Genomic DNA, 18,431 nt, shown 5'->3' with positions numbered 1-18,431 from the left:
TCCGTTGTGTATAAATGATAATTGGGGTGTTTCTGCTTAGTGGTCACCATGCAATTTTCAGTGCTGATTTTGATTGCCTCAAGGTACAGTTCAGAATTTCCAAGAATAATCCTCCTCCTATGTTGGCCGAGAGTTCTTTTATTTTTTTTCACATCTCCTGAGAGATTACAAGAATGTTAGTTGATGGGACCACTAGAGAGCCATGGTGCATTGTTGTACAGTGAATGCATAAGACTCAATGAATCAGGTAACCTTCTCCTGTCTGCCTTTTGCATTGTCAGGATGCATGTTTCCATACTTAAACTTAAAAAAAAATTCTTTTCACAAGACAATCAACATGCATTTGCAGAATAAGTATACTAGTTTATTAATTAATAATTTTAGCAGTTCATTCATGTCATTAGAAATCTGTGTAATTATTTCCAAGCAACATTTTCTTAACTAAAGTGTATATAATGCCTCATTAAATGAAGTTTAAACCTATTTTAATAACAATGGACAAACTACTTCTATGGTACTGTAGCAGTCTATGATTTTCTTTCTGCTGATGACATAGGCATACTGGAAACCAACAATAAGGTGATTCTGTTATGTCAGTTAAATCAGTGCACTAAAACAATGGAGTGATAATCAACAGGTGAATATAAGGAAATAACATTTTTAACAGGAATACTGACAACTTCAGTCTTCTTTACATCTGACAACACAAAAGCAGGAAGTTTACTTTTTTTAGAATATCATTTCTGCTGTTGGCACATTCACTTTGCAGTCAGTGGATTACTTTATTTGCAATGCAGTTGGTCTTATAGTACCAATCTGTAATCAGCAAGGTCCCTCCATCAGCTAATGGATAAGTAGCTGGTTAATCGGTTTTTGATTAACCTTCGACCTTCTTGAGATGTACTTGGGATGACCAAAGGGAGTCCATAAACAGAGAAGCAGGCATGAAGACTAATCTGAGAAGTCTTTTAAATGTGCCAACCTTAACTATGAGTAGCAGCATGGAACACAATGCAGTCAATTGAGGATAAACCCTTTGAAGTGATTGACATAATCTGAAGGTTACTTTCACTTCTACGTACCATGCTTTACAGGATCTTGGTACTATATCCCATTTGACATGGGACACAGCCAAACACAGCATCCTTCAGTACCATGTTGGAGTATTGGACTTAACTTGTATGATTGGTTTCAGAGGTTGACTTAAACCAATAAACCTGTGCCTCAGAATTGTGAGACTTCACCAGTTGTATACCTGTACAATATAGAGGATATTGATGAATAGCACCAATTTTGAGAATAACATTCAGAACTGGAGTGGAAGAAAAAACTATAGACTTGTGCTTCATTAGGGTCTTGGTTATTTTAGGGAGTTTTAATCCATTGTTGGATTTTATTTGAATCTTTGAATCTGTGTGAATATCAGTGGCAGTGAGGGAAGGGTGTGTGTGTGTGTGGTGACATTTGTATTTAAATTCTGTTCCTTTATGTTTTATTTCTACATTATTGATATGTTAGATCACTTTATATGAATCATGTAAGTCCATTTTAATTTACATGTGATAAATGAACAGCTTTGTCTGCAAGTGATTGTTGCACAATTGAAAGTTGATAGCATAACCAGTTTGCCAAGAAACTTATGCTTGGATCAGGATTTCAGTAAGTTTCATGAACAAGACAGTGCTAGCATGTTTGCTGATCATTATGCTGTAGCCTGTTGCATCATTTGTTCTTCCACTTCCCATAAGACCATCCCCTCTCTATCTTAAATAACATTATGCAAAACAGGATTGTTTGTTTGAAATATATTGGCGACAGACTGGCCAACATTTAGTATTCTGAAGATGACGGATAGAATTTGAGGAACATTTTATGTTTGGATCAAAATTTAAATTCAAGCATTCTCTTTGCACATAGTGTTTGATCTGAGAAAGTAAGTGTCTGATTCATGAAATTATATGCCTATTCAATCATTGGTTGTGTTTTTACTTTTGGATAATGAATCTTAGTAAAACCTAGCATTTATCGATCACCTTGACAAAACAAAGTGTTTTATAGCCAAATTAAGTACTTATTGAATAGCAGTCACTGCCTTAAAGAGAATGTGGCTGTCGAGCTCCCACTAATAGCAATCATAACAGATAACCTGTTTTAGGGATGTTGGTTGTGGGATAACTATTAACCAAGATGGCAGGAACAACTCCTCAGCTCACCTTAAAAATAATGCCATGGAATTGTTTATTGCTGTAATGTCCCATCCAAACATGGCATCTCCAACACTGCAACACTTACTTAGTGTTGTCCTGGAGAATCAGCTTAGATTGCTAAAAAGTCTAGAAGGCTTTGAAAAGCATTAGTCTGAGACACTGCTTCCATACTGTTTCCGAGAAAGAATGGGAATTCATGCTAAGGAAATTGCAGGCTTGTGGTGTATCTCCTATTGTCATTGTAGCAGTGGAAGGCTGCTTAACTGATGTCATTGATGTGCACCTAGAACGGGGTGATGAGAGTGCCCCCCACGGTGACAATAGACACAGCCAATTTTGAGTAAAAGAATGTGGTGCTGGAATAGCATGGCTGGTCAGGCAACATCTGAGGAGCAGGAGAATCGACGTTCCGAGTGTAAGCCTCTTGATGAAGGGCTTATGCTTAGAACGTCGATTCTCCCGCTTCTCGGATGCTGCCTGACCAGCTGTGCTTTTCCAAACCACACTCTCGACTCTGTTCTCCAGCAACTGCAGTCCTCACTTTCTCACAGCCACTTCTGAGACTATTGAGTTAAAGCAGTTGTGTTGAACTTTAATAGGTGTAATACTTATGAAGCATGTTAACATTTTTTTTCATTAATTGAACATGCTGCTCAAACCAGTCAAAGTTCATCATTTTGTTATTTCATATGACAAGTGCTATTATGATGAAAATGATACTGAGCTCCTCTCCATGCCCAGTTAAAATAGATCTTCTCATTTAAACAGTTCAGCTAGAAGTAAGTGCTCTTTGTTTAAATATAGGTGATATTTTATTGGACAAGCAAAAGCATTACTGTAGCGATAGCAACCTCTGCTTTCAATAAAATAACCTTCATCAAGAATTTCCAAGAGCGATACAGGTCACATGTCTTTTTGTGATTGCTCAGTTGTTTAAAATGGCAGAGCCATTCTAACTTATGACAAAGCGGCACTCTTGTGAATGACTGTTTCAATTATTGTTTTGAAGAATAATTTATCAATTATAGTTAATGCTCTTTCGTCTAGTTGTATTCTGTGTGGTGCTAGGAGTTAACCAGAAACCAGTTTAAGTTTTAAAAAAAAACAAAGAATGTGAATGCTGGACATCAGAAATACAAGCAGAAATTGCTGGAACAACTCAGACGGCCTGGCAGCATCTGTGGCCCTCATTCAGAACTTCTGGAGTTGCATCCACACATGCTAGAAGCATTTTATATAGCAATAGAAATTGTGTGTTCATTACACCAAAGTAGTCATGGTCACAGTCAATCATTGCGGTATTCCCATGGAAACATGCTGACCATTTAGAATTTTTCTGGCTGGTCTAAGAATTAAGACTGATAGTTAAGTGTTCTTGCTGCATCTTCATGCCAATGAAGGCCTACTGAATCAACAACCTCTACTCATTCCTTTGTAGAGTGACGTCCCTTTCTTCAAGTTGGTTTCTTGTGTACTTTTGAGTGAAGAACAAAAAGCCTTAAGTCTGTCCTTTTTTTTAGCAATGTTTTAAGGTCAGTGTGAAGAGAACGTGAAGTGCTGCAATCCTCTCATGTTAAAATCAGTGTTGAACCATTAGACCTAATAGCTTGTTTGTAGTATTAGTCTGGAGACAAATTGACACTGAATATTTGATTTCAAAAAAAGAACTGCAGATGCTGAAAATCAGAAAAAAAAATAGAAATTGCTAGAAAAACTCAGGCGATCTGTCAGCATCTGTGGAGAGAAAGCAGAATTAATGTTTTGGTTCCAGTTACCCTTCAGAACGGAATCTTTGAACGCTGTAAAATGGTGCAATTGTGTAAAATCTTGATCTGGGGCCATTTTCCAGACAATGGTCTAAACATGTAGCACTGTTTTCTGAATTACTATAACTTCTGAAACAGTGAAATCAGCTTACTATAGCAAGGCTTTCTTGCTGTCTGCAACCAATCTCTACCTCTCTGCTACCTGTATTTTGGGTTAAATCATTTGGGCGCAAATCATCAACTTATTTATCTATTACCAGAAATACCAAAACATGAAGACTTCTATTTCACTTGACTCACTTAATAATGAGAAACACAAAATCGACTGTAGTAGCAGAATTGTGACTGCAGTGAAAACAGGAGAAAAGGTTCAAAGATTATTAGCCAGTCGCAGAGACAGCATTGGGAAGAAGTAGAATGGATGAGTGGTCTAAAGTGCTGTAATCAGCTTGCAATTTCCTCTGGAGGTATCGGCTAATGTCCCACTTTTGTTCTTTAGGTCATTACATATATAGATCAATTTAATGAGCCATAATTGTGCTAAGCAGTAGAATAGACTTGAGGGGCTTATTCACATGAGATTCAGACAGATGATCCCTGGAATGGTAGACCTAACATACGATGAACAGTTGAGGATCCTGGATTGTATTCATTAGAGTTTAGAAGGTTGAGGGAAGATCGAATAGAAACTTACAAGATAATGCATGGCTTAGAAAGGGTGGACACTGGGAAGTTGTTTCCATTAGGCAGGGAGACTAGGACCCATGGGCACAGCCTTAGAATTAGAGGGGGTCAATTTAGAATGGAAATGAGACATTTCGTCAGCCAGAGAGTGGTGTGTCCGTGGAATTCATTGCCACAGAGTGCAGTGGAGGCTGGGACGTTAAATGTCTTCATGGCAGAGATTGATAAATTCTTGATCTCGCAAGGAATTAAGGGCTACGGGGAGAGTGATGGTAAATGGAGTTGAAATGCTCATCAGCCATGATTAAATGGCGGAGTGGACCCGATGAGCCGAATGGCCTTACTTCCACTCCTATGTCTAATGGTCTTATGATCCGTATGGCTTACTGCTACTCCAATTGAGATTCAGAAAGGGAGATGAAACAATTGATTATAAATACACGAACACCAGAGGAGAAAGGTTAATTGTGCTCCATATATACAGATGTTGTTGAACTTGCGTTATAAAACAAAAATGACACTTTCCAGAACGGGGATCATTGCATTGATTAGGAACATTGGATACTTCCTATCCAACTCTGGAACACACAGGAAATAGGTGATTAATCTTCACCATTCCAACATAACAGCTAAACTAACAAAAGTGAGCCCAACAAGTCCACACCAACCCTTTGAAGAGCAAGCCACCCAGACCATCTCCCTCTGAGTAATGCACCTAACACAATGGCAATTTAGCATGGCCAATCCACCTGATATACATATCTTGGATTGTGGGAGGAAATGGGAGCACCCAGGCAAAACCCACACAGTCACGGAGAGAATGTGCAAACACCAGACAGACAGTCGCCCAAGGCTGGAATCAACCCTGGGTCCCTGGCTCTGTGAGGCTGCAGTGCTAACCACCAAGCCACCGTGCTGTTAGAATCATTATTTTCTTGCTGAGCGTGTTAAAATGATCACATGATCTATTGTCAATGCACGGGCTGCATTGAAGCAAAATAAAAGTGATTCACTTAAAATGATCTGCCAATGCAGTGTCCTCCCCTGACATGTCAGCCTCCTGTGTGTTGCTGAGCCAAAGTACTTTGCCAGTATAACATAGAGCCACAGATAGGTTGGTTATAGCTCTAATGTCTGCACATTTCATCGCCACAGTGTACAGACATAAAACGTCATTCAAAAAGGTGGAAAGTTCAGACTATAATAGCATCATTTTGCTCTCTGATTCAATGTATAACAAATGTGATAGATTTAAATTCATTCTTCATGAAGCCACCATTAATCCTGTCCTGTAAAAAACATGTAAACAGTAATGCATTTCAGTTTCAAATTTTCTGCAAACAGCCAAGAGCAGGACAAATTGAAAGTGCAGACCACCAACCCATTGGCATAAAACTTGAATTGGAAAGGAATGTCTTCCCTCCCTATTTTCTTTCATCAGTATTCTCACGTGGGTTAGTAGTAAGTTCCCATTGTGACTGGCATCTTTCCTATACCTTTGCCCAAATGTCCATTCTTTATGACTGCTTCCTGACGGTGACTTGAACAATGGGATTTCTTTGGGCCACTCTCCTCTGCACTGACACACTGGCACTTTCCAGAAAGGGGATCACTGCATTGCTTCCTAATGTTTGTTAGAAACATTGTTTATTAGAAGTCTACCAGTGCAATCAAAGGACATTTTACAGTCAAGAGTAACTTATGTAGTCATCAGCATACTAACATTGGAAATGCAACAGCCAATTTTCACACAGGAACTTCTGACAAACTGCTATGTTATAATGGTCAGATAGCCTGTATTGTATCTTGTTGTTTGCAGGATAAATACTTGCCATGACACGATGGGATGACGCATCTGGTTTCTTTCTTGTTAGTGGCATGGGCATTCATCCACTTGAACAGACATATTGGAGCCTTTTGATTTAAAAACTAATCCAAAAGATGGTACCTCCAATAGTGCAGCACTGCCTCAGTAATCCACTGGAGTGTCAGTTTTAATTTTTATGCTTAAGTCCCGGAGTAGATGTGCAATCCAGAAATCCTGCAGCGAGATTGCTGCCAAGTGAGACATTGCTGAGACTAATGATTATTAGATCTTTCTTATTTACTCATTATCAGTAAAAAATTGAATTCTAATCAAGTCTGAGAATTGATTTCATTTGAGTCATGCCATGAACTATGCATGCGAGTGGGAACTCTCTGAAATCCAGTTGATCCCTGACACTGGCCCAACTGGGAATTTCACCAGTCCCTTCAAAACCCTGAAACAAATACTGCTCACATGTTGTTACGTTTAGTAGCTGTTAAACGAGGAAAATATTCACGCAAACAAGGTAACTTGAATCAATCATTAGAAGATGAGACCAACAAGTAGATATATCTATTTTAAAACATTCTTTTTGGGTGATCATATGGCAGTCACTGTAGATTTATTCAGTCAGCATCAAAAATGCATTGCATGTTGTAGTGACGACTAGGGACCAGGGACCAGGGACAACTGACCAGCTGTGCTGCCTGACATTCCTATAGACTAGCAATGTTGTTATTAATCCTGAGCTCCATGATTTGCAATGCACATTAAATTGAGTTTGTGTGAAAGACTTATAGAGCAGCAGTGCAGTCCGATTCAGTTTGCAAGGTATGCGTCTGTTCTGTGCTGGAAAATAATGCATTTACTCTGTGATCTATTTTAAGTGACAGGGCTATGTAGATTGGCAATGGAGCTGACAATTTGAGTTCTGTGGACTGGATGATTGGAGAAATCACTTTAGTTATAGTTTATTCTGCTTTGAGCATAACTGATCTTTTTCTCAAATCAAAGTTCACTGCTCGCTTCACGTTATGTTTATTTTGTTTCGGATCGTTATGTAAAGAATGTCCACAGGTTCGTTAGTCTTGTTGGAACATGTTGATTGTGAAACCATCCAGATTCCCTTCTGCTTTCTCCCCTCCTCACAAGTTCACTTTTCCAGTTTCAGTCTTGGGGTCTGTCTGGGCAACAACAGAACGGGGCAGGCTTTTTTTGTTGGAAGTTGGTTGGTGGTACAGGAAGTGGTTTGGCTTTCTTTCACAGAAATTGCTTGTGTGCCAGTATTCAGCCAAGTGAGAGATCAGGATCTGGGCATTAAAATTCAATTGATTTGACATTTTCTTCCCCTCCATCATATGGGTTGAAAGAGGGATCAGTTGAAAGGTCCCATTCCAAGACTTTGCTGCCGAAAACAATCCATTCTTAGCCAAACCCATGTTCTCAAGAGAATAAATAATAAGTAAGGAGTGGTTTCAAAGTGCAAGGGAACCCAGATGACATTAGTAACCACGAGGTGACTGTTCGGTTAAATTAACTTGAGTACTGGGAAATGTTTGGAGCTGATTCTGTTTATTTATCATACTGTCTTTTGACACACACAATATTAGCCACTGAGCTGGGGGTTAATAGAACATCAGGCAAGATTTGAAGTGGTCAGCTTTGCATTCCCGTGCAGTAAAGAGGGAGGGCTGCATTTTCAGAGATGTTGCTGTTAAACCAATACCCCGGCAGTCCTCTCAGGTGAACGGAAAAATTGCCATGTGACTCTACTCAAAGAAGAGCAAAGGAATTTTCCCAGTGTCCAGAATTGTATTATTTGTAACAAAGAAGACATGTTTATTCTAGGTGAATTTCCATAAGGGTGCAATTTTACATGATTCTATAAACAAAGGTATATGGCAGTTTTCAGTACAAATTTCAGCAGTCCACATGTACTTTTTGAAAGTGATAGTATTACACACATGTCACTTTCTACATGGAAAGGCTCCAGTTGTTAGCATAGTGGCCAAGTTGTTGCTTTTCTATCATCTGTGTATTCAGTGTTCCTGGACCGGAAATTTACTGAAAACTTGCAGCAACATTCTTGGAAATTTGTGACATCCACGGTAGGAAAAATTGATCTCCAGTTTGGGAGATTGTTTTCACAATTCGACATAGGCACTTGTTATTGCTAACAAATTGTTATTTATTTTTCTTATTAGACTTCATTGCATATTGTGGCCCTTAAATACACTTTTCTCCCCAATCATTTGGGACAGAGATGAGTGGTTAACTAAACAGTGCTTTGTTTTTATTATTCAATTTAATTTACTCATTCGATTTGATCTACTCATTCCTGATTATATTCCTATCAGTTTCAGGGAGATGAGAATTAAGCGCAGTATGCATAGACACCAGGTTATATTGTTTAATTCCAATCAGAAGATAATATTTCTGCTGCACTGGCAAACACACAGGGAACTTATCAGAGCCACGTGATTGTGCCAGAGTCCAGAGTCTAGGACACATCCGAAGTTAGCATTAAAGTTAAAGATTTCTTTCAGTGTAAACGTAGAGATGACCCATAAAAAAAAGTGTAACTTCAGCGTGTAATGTGGATTTTTACATTCATCCTGTGCTTCCATAGAATGGAAATTGTGCATGTTGCATGATAGTTGATAATTTTAATGATTTAATATCAACTGTTCAAAGCTAAAATGACCATATTATTTAAACTCTAATTTTTGATTACCTTCTAGATCCAGACAGTTTGTTTTTCTAAACTATTGCTGTTTGAACTGGACCGATGTTGCATGTATAGGTCGACAAGAATACCTGAGTGATCTGTTTTGAGTCAATAAATCTGTATTCCAGTAAGAGCTGGGACATTCAGGAGAAAATATGCTGTGCTCTGTGCTCCTGTGTACAGAATTAGCTGATGTCACAATTTCCTCACTTGCAAAATGTCCTGGCACCATTGGGATGACCTATCACCTCCATCCCCACCCCCAATCATCTATTGTACTCTATGCTACTTTCTCCCCACCCCCACACCCTCTCATTTATCTCTCCACTCTGCAGGCACCCTGCCTCTATTCCTGATGAAGGGCTTTTGCCCGAAACGTCGATTTTCTTGCTTCTCAGATGCTGCCTGACCTGCTGTGCTTTTCCAGCACGACTCTAATCTAGACCACTGGGACGTTGTTCATCATGTGTCAAGGCCACATTTTCATGTGCCACCAGTTAACGATGGATATCATACTAACCAATGTAAATATAAATTAGGAGCAGCAGTTCGCCTTTCATCCCCTCAAATCTACTCCACCATTTGATAAAACTAAGTTGATCTGATTATGACCTCTGCTCTACTTCCTGTCTACTCCCTGCACCTGCTGACTATATTGTCAGTCAAGAATTAACACAAAAATATTCAATGACCTGGCCTCCATTGCACTCTTTAGAAGAGATTTCCATAGGTTAATGACTCTTTGAAAGTAGAAAATGCTCTTCATCTTCACCTAATCCCCAATTTTTGAACTTTGTCTCATAGTTCTATTCCCCATTCATGCAATATATTATACAAATGTTGTATAACTGGTATAGTATATAACTATGCAATATATTACATTTGAGTATCATGGTATTGTACTCATGTAAAGCGGTAATGTCTGGGGAAGGTTTGTTCAGGCTACCAGTGTTAAAACTGCATTATTGGACTAGAAGAGTTACCTAGCAACCCTGTTGTCCAAGTGCAGTCAATATGCCACTTGTAACTGGGCAGTGTAGCTACTGAAACAGGCTTGCTGTATCCAACAGCAAGAGCTTTGAATTATCTACATTGTGGTGTTATTGCTGTAGATACTTTTTCCAGCCAAAATAATCACAAAATCTTCAACATTTAACATCTTTCTTTGTGTTTCAATGGCATTGCCATCACTGAATCTCTGACTGTCAACATCCTAGGGGTTACCATTGAGTATAAACTACGTAAATACTGTGACCACAGGAGCAGTAATTCTGTGGTGAGTAACTCATTTTTTTCACAACGCCTATCCATCATCAACAAGGCATAAGTCAGGAATGTGATGGAATACTCCCCTTTGGCTTGGTTGGGTGAAACTCCAACCTACAACACTCGAGACGCTTGACACCATTCAGTACAAAACAACCCACCAGATTGTTGTTTCATCCACCACCTTCAACATTCACTACTGTCTCCATCTACATAGTGGTAGCAATGAGTACTATCTTTAAGGTATACTGCAGTATCCCACAAGGCTCTTCCAACAGCACCTTCTGAACTCACAACCTCTGCGATTAGAAGGATAGAGCAGCAGATGCATGGAAACACCACTACCTCCAAGTTCCTCTCCAAGCCTCTCACCATTCTGAGTTGGAAATATATCACCATTCCTTCAGTGTTGCTGGGTCAAATTCCTGGAATTTCCTTCCTAACAGTACTGTGGATGTATGTACATTACATGGACAACAGTGGTTCAAAAAGGCACTTACCACCAACTTAAGGGCGGTTAGGGATGGGCAAAAATGCTGCCCCCGCTGATGACAGCACATCTCATAAATAAATAACAAAAGAAAATAGTCCGAACATTAGTAAAATTTATTTGCAAAGCATCTGAGTTTCCAAATGATAGTAAAAATGGTTTTGATTTTTTTTAAGTGAACTCTGTACTTTTGTGTATGACGAATCCAAATACAAATCCACGAACTTACATGTTGCGACACTTTCACTTCAACCCCAGTCAACTCTGAAACTATTTCAGCAAAGTCCATTTTGTGTTCAAGGATTTTGATATGGGACTTTATCATGGATAAAAATAAAAGCAAAAATACCACAGCACGTTTTTATCACAAGACATACAATACTGGGGTCTGACTGTTAAAAGATCACCAAGTAGTCCTTTCCATGTGACAGTTTGCTAAAGAGAGCCTTTTCCAGCCCTGCTTTTACACTTTGCATTAATGAACTTGAACTTGATAAGCTCTTTGAACATATGTGGTTCTGCTCATGAACACCTATGATTGCACAGCTGCACAGTTCAGCTAAGAGTGTCCATTTGTTTGAATAAAGCTTAAAAAAAAAGAGTTAACTTTAATAATAAAAATGGCAGGGAGTGAAAGAGAGAGTATAATGAGGCTTTTTAGAAAGATCAGTCATGTTTGAATATATTGAAGTTTTATGTCAAGGGTATTTGAGAATAAATATTGGATGAGAAATAGGCCATTTAGCCTCTCTTGGAGAATTGGGCTAGCATTGGACAAGCAGGCAACATGGATGTGTGGTATTTAGTTAATAAAGTGAGTTTAAGATGATAATGGGGGGAAAGCACAAGGTCTTGTGGAGAAAAGCCCTGCATGAAACTTGATGATTTTCATAGTTATTATGTGGTAAGACTTGGCCCTTGGTTTATATCTTTATGTATAAAAATGGTTCCTGTTTTTCTTCCTGAATCAGCTCATTTAAAAAAAAGAAGTCTTTCATTCCTTCCTCTTTAAACTCCAGATTCTTGTGCGATGTGTCACAGCTGATACACAATGTACCATTAAGAGACATGCTTCTGATATCATAACATAATTTAGTGTTATAAAGACCTCAATCTCCATCTTATTGAGTCTTCTTGCAGCATGAGACACTGAGGAAAGCCTGCTACAGTTTATATCTGAATTGCTTAGCTTTAACATGGACATTTTTGAGCTTCTGCTTCCAAAGATATAGATATCATGTGCTATAACAAAGTCTAGAATTCTTTGGTACCACATTACTCACGTCTCACTCTTATCTTATATGAGTTAAGGTAAGTTTCTATTTATAAAGTATAAATACCCTGCTGAAAGTAAAAAAAAAATACATCTTCAGTAGATTAGGAGGACAGATGGATATGGGTTAGCAACTGTGGCCCTTTGTAAACCAATGAATCCCAGATCCCAAGTATCACATCAAACACACGATATAAAAATGTTCTGATCACTGAAAAGGCTTTCACGTCTCACCACTGGACATCAACAAAATTGATTAAATGAATAATACTAATAAGTGGTTTCCTTAAATGGAGAGAAACAGGAAGCCCAATCTGATTTGAATCTATCTATTGGTCCTCATTTGGTGAAAAAGAATTAACATCAGAAACGTTAACTCAATGATCAAAATACCTCATAATTAATCTGCAACAGTACTTATTGATACCATTTTCCATGTACTGTAAATAACATTTTAAATAATTGCACAAGTGTCAGCAAAAATTGTTGATTTCCAACTGGAATCATTAGAACTGGGTGGGAAAATGTTTTTGCTTCCCAAATTATCCATCTTGTGTTTTGCATAGGAATATTTTTACAGATCATTATTGGCCACCAAATGCAAGTTGGTTGATCCAATTAAAACAGGAATTGATGCATACATCTGCCAAAACTAAAATCTTCCATCACAAACTACATTTAAACAGGTTATAGTAGCAGAGGCTTTGCTGACATGCTCGTGTGTATTTGTGAACTGACTGAGAGCAGCTAGAATGGTTGCTGTGTTTCCAAGCTCATGGAGACAGGAGGACAAATAAAGTGGAACATACTGGGTTAGGATTGACAATGGAAGAGTTAGTTGCTATGGTGCTTTTTAAAAGTGCTTTACAATTATTCAGACTGTGGAGGCCACACTTGAATGACTGTCTGTGTGGAGTTTGCGCATTTTCCCCATATTTGCATGAGTTTCCTTTGGGTGCTCTTGCTTCCTCCCACATTCTAACGATGTGCAGATTAGGTGGATTAGCCATGGGAAATGCAAGGTTACAGGGATGGGGAGAGGGGATGGGTGGGTGAGAGGAAGGTGGGGAAGGGTGGATCTGCGTGAGATGCTCTTCAGAGGGTTGGTGTGGATTCAATGGGCCAAATGGCCTGCTTCCACACTGTAGGGATTCTATGATCAGAAGCATAATAAGAGCATAAGTTTAGAAGCAGGAACAGAGCATTTGATCATTCAAGCTTGCTCTGCCATTCAAAAAAGACCATGGCTGTTCTGATTATGGTTTTAGCACCACTTTCCTGACTTGTTTGTATTTCAAATATGTATCGAACCGAATCTTTGGTAACCCAACATCCATTGCTCTCTAGGGAAGAAAGTTTCACAGAGTAATGACCCTCTAGGAGACAAAGAATCTTGTCATTGAGTCATAGAATCACACAGCATGATTTGGTCCAACTCATCGAGCTACGAAGGCATCCCAATCTGATCTACTCCCATTTACCAGCATTCATGCATCACGTATAGATTCAAACAAACTGAGCAACCACAATGATCACTGCTCTGGCATTCAGTTACAGATATAGCATGGTGTTAGCTTCTTTGCTGAGAATTAAACAAGAGAATTACAGGGCAAATCTGCCAAAAGAACAAAATAAAACAAAGGTGCTTTTCTCTCCAAAGTGAATCTAAATATTAGGTTGCCAAAACAATGGAGGACAATTGTTTTGTATTTAACCAGAAGCTCCTCTGGACAGTCACTGTGCTTTCGGACCTCTCGTGAGGATGATGTTAGCAATCTTTCAAATTACAGGCTGGCTGTGGTTGGCACTGCATACTCATAAGACACTTTATAAAATGGGATTTGATGTGGGTGGTGGAAGATCTGACCATGGAATGAAAACTGTTTGCAACACAATGGACCTGATCTCTGGGACAAAGGGCCTATTTGTGAGTGGGGATCCTGAGTCATTTGGTGCTGTACTGCCATGTCTGGGGCAGATATAATTTGACATTACCTTCCAAATCCTCCATTTCTACCACCCAAAAAGACAAGGGTATAAGGTGCATGGGAAGCCCACAAATTACAAGTTCATCTCCAAGTTACGTATCATCTTGACCTGTCGCTGTTCATTCATTGTTACTAGATCAAAATTGTTGACCTAATGCCTTTTACTACATGGATGTCTCACGATATCATCTTCTTCAGAACAGTTAAGGTTGGGCAACATTGATGATTTATCCCAGTGATTCTTTTCAGAGGTATACCATTGACTGTAAAGGGCTTTAGGACATGAAAAGCACTAAATGCAATCTTTGTTTCTTTAAGAATGATAATAAAATGTTATTTCTTCAAATTAGCAAGTAACACTAGTTTGCTTTTAGAGAAAGTAAGGACTACAGATGCTGGAGATCAGAGTTGAGAGTGTGGTGCTGGAAAAGCACAGCAGGTCAGGCAGCATCCAAGGAACAGAAGAATCGACGTTTCGGGCATAAACCCTTCATCAGGAATGAGCCCTCATTCCTGATGAATGGCTCATGCCTGAAACGTCGATTCTCCTATTCCTAGTTTGCTTTTACATTGACCAGTGCTCAAGGATCGAATAGAGTACATTGCAGTGTGTGTATTAGGATCCATTGATTTCTCTTAACATTTAGGAACAAAGAGTAATAGTTCGTACAGATTGAGAACAGAACCTTCTGTCCACTCCTCCATGCCAATCAGATATCCTAAGATGATCTAGTCCCATTTGCCAACATTTGGCCCTCTAATCCCTTCCTATTCATGTACCCATCCAGATGCCTTTAAATGTTGTAATTACAGCAGTCTCTATTACTTCCTCTGACAGCTCATTCCATACATGCACCACCTTCTATGTGAAAACGTTGCCCCTCAGGTCTGTTTTAAATGTTTTCCCTCTCATCTTAAACCTATGCCCTCTAGTTTTGGACTCTCCAAACCTGGGAAAAAGACCTTGGGTATTCACCCTATCTATGCCCATCATGATTTTATAAACCTCAGGCTCTGACTCTCCAGGGGAGCATAGAACATAGAAAAGTACAGCATAGAACAGGCTCTTCAGCCCATGATGTTGTGCCAAGGATTAATCCTAACCTAAAATAAATAAACTAACCTATGCACCCCTCAATTCAGTGCTGTTCATGTGCTTGTCCAGCAGTTGCTTAAATGACTCTGCTTCCACCACTACCGCTGGCAACGCATTCCATGCATTCACAACTCTCTGCATAAAGAACCTAGCTCTGACGTCTCCTATATACCTTCCTCCTAACACCTTAAAACTATGACCCCTTGTGGAGGTTAGTTCTGCCCTGGGGAAAAGTCTCTGGCTATCAATATTATCCATCATGCCTCTCATTAACTTGTATACATCGATCAGGTCACCGTCTTCCTCCTTCTGTCCAGAGAGAAAAGCCCAAGCTTAGTCAAATCTTCTTTGTAAGACAAGCCTTCTAATCCAGGAAACATCCTGGTAAACCTTCTTTGCACCCTCTCCAAAGCCTCCAGATCTTTCCTGTAACAGGGCGACGAGAACAATATTCCAAGTGTGGTGTCACCAGCGTTATGTAGAGCTGCAGCAAAATCTTGCGGCTCTTAAACTCAATCTCCCTGTTAATGAAAGCCAAATGTTGTGGTTCTGTTCGCTGAGCTGGAAATCTTTGTTGCAAACGTTTCGTCCCCTGTCCAGGTGACATCCTCAGTGCTTGGGAGCCTCCTGTGAAGCGCTTCTGTGGTGTTTCCTCCGGCATTTATAGTGGCCTGTCCCTGCCGCTTCCGGTTGTCAGTTTCAGCTGTCCGCTGTAGTGACCGGTATATTGGGTCCAGGTCGATGTGTTTGTTGATGGAGTTTGTGAATGAGTGCCATGCTTCTAGGAATTCCCTGGCTGTTCTTTGTTTGGCTTGCCCTATAATGGTAGTATTGTCCCAGTCGAATTCATGACGCTTGTCGTCTGCGTGTGTGGCTACTAAGGATAGCTGGTCGTGGCGTTTCATGGCTAGTTGATGTTCATGGATGCGGATCGTTAGCTGTCTTCCTGTTTGTCCTTTATAGTGTTTTGTGCAGTCCTTGCATGGGATTTTGTATACTACATTGGTTTTGCTCATGCTGGGTATCGGGTCCTTCGTTTTGGTGAGTTGTTGTCTGAGAGTGGCTGTTGGTTTGTGTGCTGTTATAAGTCCTAGTGGTCGCAGTAGTCTGGCTGTCAGTTCTGAAATGCTCCTGATGTATGGTAGTGTGGCTAGTCCTTTTGGTTGCGGCGTGTCCTCGTTCCGTTGTCTTTCTCTTAGGCATCTGTTGATGAAATTGCGCGGGTATCCGTTTTTGGCGAATACCTTGTACAGGTGTTCCTCTTCCTCTTTTTGCAGTTCCTCTTTGACATAAACAAAGAACAGCTAGGGAATTCCTAGAAGCATGGCACTCATCCACAAACTCCATCAACAAACACATCGACCTGGACCCAATATACCGGCCACTACAGCAGACAGCTGAAACTGACAACCGGAAGCGGCAGGGACAGGCCACTATAAATGCCAGAGGAAACACCACAGAAGCGCTTCACAGGAGGCTCCCAAGCACTGATGATGTCACCTAGACAGGGAACGAAATGTTTGCAACAAAAATTTCCAGCTCGGCGAACAGAACCACAACAATGAGCACCCGAGCTACAAATCTTCACCCAAACTTTGAATGAAAGCCAAATGCCAAATGCTTTCTTAACAACCCTATCCACTTGGGTGGCAACTTTGAGGGATCTATGCACTTGAACACCAAGATCCCGCTGTTCCTCCACACTGCCAAGAATAGCTCCAGCCTATTCAGCCTTTCCCTATAGCTCAACCTTGCATTCCAGGCAACGTCCTAGTAAATCTTTTCTGAACCTTTTGAAGTTTGACTACATGAATGCAGAATTAATCTGATGAGTCAGTCTAACCCTTACACACATTTTGATCGAAATTGTTACTGTTTATGACTGTTTTATTTTGTAAGGTTGAAAGGAATATTGCTGGACTTGTAAATGTTGGAAGAGAGTCAACCACACTTTGATGTGACCTCCTGTTCTTTTTTTGTTCTTTAGTTCATGACGAGCAGCAGCCTCTCTGCTCGATCAAGTAAAGGTATTCTGAGAATATGGCTAGTTTCTGGACACAGCTGGGATTGCTACTCTGGAAGAATTTTACGTATAGAAGGAGGCAAACAGTAAGTACTTTTTATCTTAAAGCTTTAATTAACACGAGTGGGTTAACAGAATGGAAAGAAAGACCCTTGTAACTATTATTTGTTGCAAACATACATACAAGCAATGATGTATAAGAATAAAAAAAAACCTTCTGGTCGCTTAAACCAATCCCAAACCAATCAGTGTACACCTTGATTCATATACTCCATAGCCCAGGTAGAAACAATGCAATCTCCTGGGTAAGGTAAAAATAAAGCAAAGGATTCTGTGAAATTCCATTGTCGACCCCTTCAGCAGTTGAAACTAGTCCAGAAAATTGAACCAGTCCTGATAATTCTATCCGACACTACCTCTTGGATGAGTTGATCTCTGCCACAGTCAGGCCGAGCACATTCTGAGAAGTAAAGTTATAATGATAAATAGCAAGGTCTGTTTAAATCAATCTGCATTTTATCAGTCTGTCCTCATTTGGTTCATTGCATCGAAATCAAAGAATCACAAAATCGTAGAATGCTTATAATTACAGAAGGATTACTCAATCCACCATCTGCGTACACACTGCGCAGACTACAATTCACACAGGTCATCAATTGACTATTTGCACTGGCTCTGCAGGACTGATCATGGCCCATTCTCTGGACTGTAATGACCCTGACCACACCTTGTGGATGATTGACCATGCTCAAACGCCTGAACCGTGTGTGAATGATGCCCTTGAGAGATTGTATGGGGGTTCCCAGACTGACTTGAATTAACTGAGGTCTACTCCCCTTTGATTTTAAGATGTAGCATTTGGTTGAAGGATATTTACTGTGTTTAAGGTGCAGGCTTGCAATTGCATGCTGTAGGTGTGAGATTGACTTTATGACCGATGATTGCTGATAACCATGAAATGTTGTCTCGCTTTGTGTCTACACCAACAGTAAGGCAAGACAGTGTACTGTGAGTATTTAAGGTGTGGCTGAGGATTGAAAAGGCTTTGAGAGTAGGGATACTTTGAGCTGTGAAGTAGGCACAAAGTGAGCGAGTGAGTGCTA

General features: G+C 39.8%; 1 protein-coding gene across 2 annotated transcripts in view; it reads left to right on the top strand.

Moving 5' to 3' along the window:
- LOC122562589 (phospholipid-transporting ATPase ABCA1-like) overlaps positions 1 to 18,431 on the top strand; it is a 146,815-nt gene that overhangs the window by 3,994 nt on the left and 124,390 nt on the right. For both annotated transcript variants that reach the window (XM_087996332.1, XM_087996335.1), the window contains one exon: positions 17,293 to 17,414. In XM_087996332.1, the coding sequence (XP_087852458.1) occupies positions 17,346 to 17,414 (69 nt within the window). In that variant the 5' untranslated portion in view covers positions 17,293 to 17,345. The remainder of the gene's footprint in view (positions 1 to 17,292; positions 17,415 to 18,431) is intronic.

The sequence above is a fragment of the Chiloscyllium plagiosum genome, unplaced genomic scaffold (genome assembly GCF_037043375.1).
Source record: "Chiloscyllium plagiosum isolate Xiang-an unplaced genomic scaffold, Cpla_swu_hap1 HiC_scaffold_2, whole genome shotgun sequence".
In the NCBI taxonomy this organism is placed as follows: domain Eukaryota; kingdom Metazoa; phylum Chordata; class Chondrichthyes; order Orectolobiformes; family Hemiscylliidae; genus Chiloscyllium; species Chiloscyllium plagiosum.
This window is presented reverse-complemented; position numbering and strand designations above follow the sequence as displayed.